General features: G+C 37.3%; 1 protein-coding gene across 1 annotated transcript in view; it reads right to left on the bottom strand.

Annotated features, from left to right (window-relative positions):
• NEK10 (NIMA related kinase 10) overlaps positions 1 to 8248 on the bottom strand; it is a 260776-nt gene that overhangs the window by 6215 nt on the left and 246313 nt on the right. Inside the window, 3 exon segments of the mRNA XM_017865822.1 lie at positions 103 to 158; positions 241 to 293; positions 4020 to 4130. Of these exon segments, the coding sequence (XP_017721311.1) occupies positions 103 to 158; positions 241 to 293; positions 4020 to 4130 (220 nt within the window).

An 8248-nucleotide genomic window follows, 5' to 3' on the forward strand; every position in this document is an offset into this window, starting at 1 on the left:
AAAAAAAAAAAAAAACTCTGGAATAAAGGATAGAGAAATTAGATCTAACATCTGATGACCTCAATTCATCTTTCACAATTGAAAGTAAACTCTAGTTCTTACCTGTTAGATGTAAAATTGTAATAGCCACTTTCCTCAAGGACTTCTTCAATCACAGTCTAAATTTTTTTAAAAAATCAGGTTAGTATTGAATTAAAAGCAACAAAATAAAATCATTCAGAGACACTGCAAAAACCTCACCTGCATCTGTTCATATGTTATTCCTTCCTCCAATTCAAAGCTGGTTGGTAAGCCTGAAAAAGATAAATTATGGAAAGTCTGACATTTGGGTTCACATTTTCTTATTCTGTACTGGCAATTATGACTTCAACCACAGGGCAAACAGGTCAACTTCTTAATGATAAAGATGGAACAAGCGAATTCCAAAGCATCTGCCTTGGCTTTGAATATTCAAATGTTTTGCTTTTCTTTCTTTAATAACTGACTTTTTGGCATGGCCATCATAAAATGATATACGAAGATTAAGGGGCATTGCTCATAGTGTCCAATTAAGTTAGAGGTGTGTGTGTGTATGTGTTAAGGGCAATTGAGGGGTGATTCCAAATGCAAATTACCTGATGGGTGTTTTCTGATTAAGAAACTCTCCCTAATCCACAGGCCAAGAAGAATAAATATACATTAGAAAGAAAATGGATTCTTACAGGGAGGCAGATATAGATGTGAAAGACAGCAAAGATCTGATCCTTTCATATAACTGCCTAGAGCAAAAAAATGTATTTATTGCTGGAAGACTTTTAAAATGTTTATTATTACTATTATTATTATTATCATCATCATCTTGTAAAGATAGGGTCTCACTATGTTGCCCAGGTTGGTCTTGAATTCCTGAGCTCAAGTCATCCTCTTGCCTACAGCTTTCCAACATCTGTATATTATAAGCATATATAATATGTATATTTATATTATAAGCATATATAATATGTATATGTATATTATAAGCATATATAATATGCTTATAATGGCTGGCCAGACTTTTTATTTTTTTAAATTTAATTTAATTTTAAGTTCCAGGATACATGTACAGGATGTGCAGGTTTATAATATAGGTAAACATGTGCCATGACGGTTTGCTGCACCTGTCAACTCATTAGCTAGGTATTAAGCCCAGCATGCATTAGCTATTTATTCTGATGCTTTCCCTCCCCTCACCCACTCCACCACCCCGACAGGCCCCAGTGTGTGTTGTTCCCCTCCCTGTGTCCATCTGTTTTCATTGTTCAGTTCCCACTTATAAATGAGGACATTTGGTGTTTAGTTTTCTGTTCCTATGTTAGTTTGCTGAGGATAATGGCTTCCAGCTCCATCCATGTCCCTGCAAAGCTCCATCCATGTCTCATTCCTCTTTATAGCTGCATAATATTCCATGGTGTATATATACCACATTTTCTTTATCCAGTCTATCATTGATGGGCATTTGGGTTGATTCCATGTCTTTACTATTGTGAATAGTACTGCAATGAACATATGTGTGCATGTATCTTTATAAGGGAATGATGTTTTTTTCTTTGGGTATATACCCAGTAATGGGATTGCTGGGTCAAATGGTATTTCTGGTTCTAGGTCTTTGAGGAATCGCTGTACTGTCTTCCACAATGGTTGAACTAATTTACATTCCCAGCAACAGTGTAAAAGCATTCCTATTTCTCCACAGCCTTGCCAGCATCTGTTGTTTCTTGACATTTAAATAATTGCCATTCTGACTGGCACAAGATGGTTTCTCATTGTGGTTTTGATTTGCATTTCTCTAATGGTCAGTGATGTTGAGCTTTTTATCATATGTTTGTTGGCCACATAAGGAGCTCCAGAGGCCCAGGAGCTCTCTGCCACGTCTTCCTTTGAGTAGTGTCTGTTCATGTCCTTTGCCTACTTTTTAATGGGGTTGCTTTTTTTGTAAATTTGTTTAAGTTCCTTGCAGATTCTGGATATTAGACCTTTGTCAGATAGTTAGACTGCACAAATTTTCTCTCTTTCTGTACGTTGTCTGTAACCTCTAATGATAGTTTCTTTTGCTGTGCAGAAGTTCTTTAATTAGGTCCCATTTGTGAATTTCTGCTTTTGTTATAATTGCTTTTGACATTTTTGTCATGGAATCTTTGCCCATGCCTATGTCCTGAATGGTACTGCCTAGATTTTCTTCTAGGGTTTTTATAATTTTGGGTTTTACATTTAAATATTTAATCCATCTTGAATTAATTTTTGTATAAGGTGTAAGGAAGGGGCCCAGTTTCAATTTTCTGCATGTGGCTAGCCAGTTCTCCCAGCGCCATTTATTAAATAAGGAATCCTTTCCCCATTGCTTGTTTTTGTCAGGTTTGTCAAAGATCAGAAGGTTCCAGATGGATGGTCCTATTTCTGAGTTCTCTATTCTGTTCCATTGGTCTATGTGTCTGTTTTTGTACCAGTTAATGCTGTTTTGGTTACTAAAGCCTTGTAGTATAGTTTGAAGTCAGGTAACATGATGCCCCCAGCTTTGTTCTTTTTGCTTAAGATTGTCTTGCTGTACAGACTTTATGATGGTTGATCAGAATTTGGTACACTAGCACCTTAACCCACTCCGATGCCACCCAAAGCTGTGTTGACCAGCTTTCACTCAAACCAATCAACACTGACATGTAGAGGCCCAGGAGCTCTCTGCCACTTCAAGTAGAGAAGACAGAATGGGTTTAGGGTCAAGAAGAGACATGAAAATGTGAGTACTGGTGGCTCATTTTTAAAGGCCACAGTACCAGCAGGCTCTGCTGTTTTTGCTTTTGCCCAGCCTGCTGTGACAAGGGCCACGCCTAATCAGCTCTGGGGTGGGGCATCCAGCTGCCCTGGGAGGAGTTTGCCAACTCACCCTCAGGTTTTTGAGAGACTTTTATCAAAGTTCTTCATTTCATCAGAGTTTCTATGGTGAGGAGAAGTTTGGCCTGCAGACAAACTTCCCTGTCTTGGAAATGCTTTTTAAAGTAAATGACTTTAAACATTTTATCTTGGATTTCTCAGAGATTATTTTAAATAAAATTATGCATACATAGGGGTTAGCTTTATCCCAGAAGACCAAAGGACAGTTTGTCAATTAATTCATGAAGTAATTCATTCAGTCAACAACAAAAGCACAACAAAATTGAGCATTTTTTCCAAGCTAAAGAGATGGCAAGTCTTCATTTAACTGTAAAATCTTCACTTCTATCCACTCCTCCAAGTGACATAGCTACCGTTTATAAAGATTAAAAAATTATTTAGGAGTACTGAAACCTCAGAGTAGCTTGAAAGCTTCCTCTTAGAATTCAGGTATGACAAGAAGAGTTCAATTATGCTGAGCCCCTACTAATAGACAGGCACTTTTTATTTTTACTCTAATCCTCACTATAACCTTATGATGCAAGTATTTATCCCTATTTTACAGGCAAGGAAACTGGGGTTCAGAGAGGTTAAATAATTGCCCATAGTCAGCTACTAAATGGTTTAGCCGAGATTTGAATCTAGGCACCCAGGTTTCCAGAATCTGTGCCTTTAAGTCCCTATGCTATACTGCCCCCCTATGTGAATTTTATGCAAAAGAAAAAAAAAATTCAATGTGTCTAATGTGGATTCTTCAGGTGAGTTTCAAGGTTTCTCTATTTTGAATATTTAAACTCTTTATTTTGCTCTTTATCTCCCTGCATGCTTTAGGGAATTTGATTTCCCATCATCAGATAAGCGAAAAAGAAATAAAAGGAAATACAACTCACCCACACAGATTCTGCTGTTTGTTTATCATATTAATAAATGATCAAGGAAGCTGCCACAACTGGGTAAGATAAATCTCAGGGAATTTCTAGATTCCTACCATATGTGTCTTCCAACTATTGCCATAAATAATCAAAATAAGCTCTATTTAAAAAAAAAAAATTGAAGATAATCTTTTAGAAATAGCTGTTGATCCAAACAATATGTTTCTTCATGAAAGTCAGATTACCCATGTTGATCAATATTACCTGTCGGGTCATTTGGGGACAGGCTGTTTCCACTGGATGAATGATGTAATAAATGGTAATCTGCTGTGAAAAAGTTGGGCTCAATTGGTTCTGGAGATCCCTGAGATAACTGAAATAGAAAAAGCAAAATCACGTCTTAGTTTACACTCAGAAGGAAATGACAGGAGACTTCTGTGTGGGGTTTTTCATTTCCCTATGTCTCCGCACAGAAAATTTAGTGTTCTGTGCTTTTCATTCCCTTGTAAATAGATAAATAAATAATTTTCTTCTTTCCAAAAGAATTTATAAATTGGATGCAGCAAAATAACAGGGAAAGCAAGTTAGACAATTCTCTGGTCATATGAAAAAATATACTTTATGGCCTTATGAGAGCAAAAGAAAAATGAATATAAAAATACTGGCATGAACCTGGGACATCAAGATGTTATTTTTATCAGGCATAGGAGGAATAAACTCCAATTATTCAACAGAACAATACGTTTAGCCCAAATCACTATTTTTTTCATGTATCTGCTTTGAATAATTCCTTTTTGTTTAACCAAGGAAAGTAGGTTTCTTTTTCTCTTTTTTTCTGCAACAGTGTCTCACTCTGTCACCCAGGCTTCAGTGAAGTGGCAGGATCTCGGCACACTGCAACCTCCACCTCCATGCTCAAGTGATTCTCCTGCCTCAGCCTCCCAAGTAGCTGGGATTATAGGCACCCACCACCATGCCCAGCTAATTTTTGTATTTTTTTTTTAAGTAGGGACGGGGTTTCACCATGTTGGCTAGGCTTGTCTCGAACTCCTGACCTCAGGTGATCCACCTGCCTCGGCCTCCCAAAGTGCTGGGATTACAGGCATGAGCCATTGCATCTGGCCAAATAAGTTTCTTAATACATTTTTCTAAATTACTATTAATTAATTTTAATCTCCAAATATTAATTCCCAGCACTCTGAAGGAAAGAGTAATTTGCCAAATGACAATATTTATTAAAGTTTCATTCATTTAATGCCTTTCTATAAAGCTGAATTTTCAAGTATAATTTTAGACCATAAATGTTTTTCAACCTCCTTTCACCTTTAATTCCAATTATCACTTGGGCTGGCCAAGTTTTAGTGCCTAAGTTACTTTTAAAATATAAATTCATAATAATAAATCAGAAACAAATGGCATAATTTGTACTATGCAATAGTAGTTAGCTGGTATTCATATACTTTGTTTATGAGTTAAAATACATCATTATTCAATCACTTGAGAAAACTATTTGGCAATATACACTACAATTTAATTATATATGCCTACCCTATGACCCAGCAATCCCACTCTTAAGGATTTATATGAGAGAAATAAGTGCATATGTCCCATCAAAAGACATGTATAAGAATATTCATGGCACCTTTTTTTTATAATAACTAAAACCTGAGAAAACCCCAACTGTCTATGGAGAAAAGAATGGATAGATACATATTATGGTGTGTTCATACAATGGAATTCTGCAAAGCAATAAAAAAAAGAGAACAAACTATGGATACTCATAGCAACATGGTTGAGTGTTGGACAAAAGAAGCCAGAAACAAAATACATAGTGTATGACTTCATTCTTATAAATTTTCATCATCAGTGATATGGTTTGGCTGTGTCCTCACCCAGATCTCATCTTGAATTGTAACTCCCACAATTCCCATGTGTCATGGGAGGACCTGGTGAGAGGTAATTGAATCATGGGTGTGGGTCTTTCCTGTACTGTTCTTATGATAGTGAAAAAGTCTCACAAGATCCGATAGCTTTAAAAACTGGAGTTTGCCTGCACAAGCTCTCTCTTTTTGCCTGCTGCCATCCATGTAAGATGTGACTTGCTCCTCCTTGCCTTCTGCCATGATTGTGAGGCTTCCCTAGCCACGTGGAAATGTAATTCCAATTAAACCTCTTTCTTTTGTAAATTTCCCAGTCTTGGGTATGTCTTTATCAGCAGCATGAAAATGGACTAATACAATCAGACAAAACTAACCAAGGGTAACAGAAATCAGGTAATGATTACATTGTGGCAGGAGATGTAATGTGGCCAGGAAAAGGTACAAAGGGGTCTTCTGCAGAGCTAGAAATATTCTATATATTGATGTGGGTGGTGGTCATATGGGTGAAAATGTGTTCATAAAACTTTATGAGGCTGTATATGTACCTCATTGTACTCATTATGCATTTATACCTTAAAATATTTTATATTGGTAATTAAAAATTAGTTTTTTCCACCAGTGTATTTTGGATATTGTAAATACAAATAATTTATGGGTCTCCCAGTCTCCATGTTGACAAACACCTACTACCCTCTAAGGAAAAAAATACGTGATTCTATCCATTCTTATCAGTGATAACTGATAACTGAGGTAATTAGATCATGGGGGTGGTTTCCCCCATGCTGTTCTCGCGATAGTGTGTGAGATCTCACGAGATCTGATGGTTTTATAAGTGTCTGGCATTTCCCCTGCTTGCACTCATTGTCTCTCCCACCACCCAGTGAAGAAGTGCCTTCCACCATGATTGTAAGTATCCTGAGGCCTACCCAGCCATGTGGAACTGTGAGTCAAGCCTTTTTGCTTTATAAATTACCCAGTCTTGGGTATTTCTTCATGCAGCCTGAGAACGGACTAATATATAACCCATTTGTAATCTTACAAGATTGTAAGATTATAAATACTGTAATACAGGAGACCCTGATAGTCACACACTTAATAACTTTCTCATCTGTGCTGTAAGGTATCATGGAGGTAGCCCTGAGCATTCTGTATATCTCATATCCCAGCTTGTAGGTGGCTACAACTAAGCTTTTTAATGTCTTGTGATGCTGAAAATGATTTCCTGGTATTACCTTTCAAATGACTTCAGATGGAATTTTTCGTATGGTTTAGCATAAGAGTAATTTTCTCATCCTAATTAGAAAAGCTTACTTAACTTACTAAGTTTATACCTTGGAATTCTAAATATTTCACAGACAGAAAGATATTTAAAGCCTCAGAGAAAATTATGTGAATTGTGACTTGGAGAGGTCAAGACTGCCATTTTAAGATGACAAGGACAAGTCCTTTTCATTGATCTCAAACCCCGAAGAGAGGAGTTTTTGAGATTTCCAGTGCTTATGTCACATTGGTAGTCTCACTGAGCTTAAGAACTGGACATTTTTAGAGATATCGGCACACGGATGAAGGCAAGGACTGAAATTCATTTTGTGATGAATGCCAGATACACTGACTTTCATTCTAGGAACTTCCCAGAACTACTTTTTGCAGTTCCATTTCTAGATACACATATCGTTTTGGCAAACAATTTTTTGCCCCCTAGTATATGTTGGACAGCATGGTTTATGATCTGAGCGTGATGCAGAAATGATCTGGTTTCTGTGAGACTTGTAATCTGACTAGGAAAACAGGATAATAATGTGAAAAAATAGGACGATATCATAAATCATGAACTGTGAAATGAAATGATGATTTGTAAACTTACAAAAAGAAGGGTCCTTCATGAAGACTAGCACGGTGTTTTTAAGAAGTTCTATAGAAGAAACACTGGAGCTGATCTTTGAAGGATAAATTTAGGTAAATCATAGCAATCAAAGTGGATGTTCCAGGTAGCAGGGAACTTGGAGGTAAAGGTTAGGCATTGCATATTAATGGAAAAATGATGAAAGAGAGATGACATGATTCTGTGAATTTCTTCATTTCATCATGAATGCCCGTATTCATGATGAAATGAGGAAAACAAGTTCCATTCATTAATTTAGTATTTTTAACCAATTATTTTGTGCCAAGCACAGATCCAAACAATGAAAAAACCCACTGATGGCCAAAAATTATACTCCTGGAGTTCGCTAACTACTTAGGGAGAAATATGTCTGTGAAATATCCACCTAGATACACGTAAAATTGCAACTGTTCTATTTTATTTTATTTTATTTATTTATTTATTTATTTTGAGACGGAGTCTCACTCTGTCGCCCGGGCTGGAGTGCAGTGGCCGGATCTCAGCTCACTGCAAGCTCCGCCTCCCAGGTTCATGCCATTCTCCTGCCTCAGCCTCCGGAGTAGCTGGGACTACAGGCGCCCGCCACCTCGCCCAGCTAGTTTTTTGTATTTTTAGTAGAGACGGGGTTTCACTGGGTTAGCCAGGATGGTCTCGATCTCCTGACCTCGTGATCCGCCCGTCTCGGCCTCCCAAAGTGCTGGGATTACAGGCTTGAGCCACCGCACCCGGCC

This window comes from Rhinopithecus bieti, unplaced genomic scaffold, assembly GCF_001698545.2.
Source record: "Rhinopithecus bieti isolate Rb0 unplaced genomic scaffold, ASM169854v2 scaffold_2432, whole genome shotgun sequence".
NCBI lineage: Eukaryota > Metazoa > Chordata > Mammalia > Primates > Cercopithecidae > Rhinopithecus > Rhinopithecus bieti.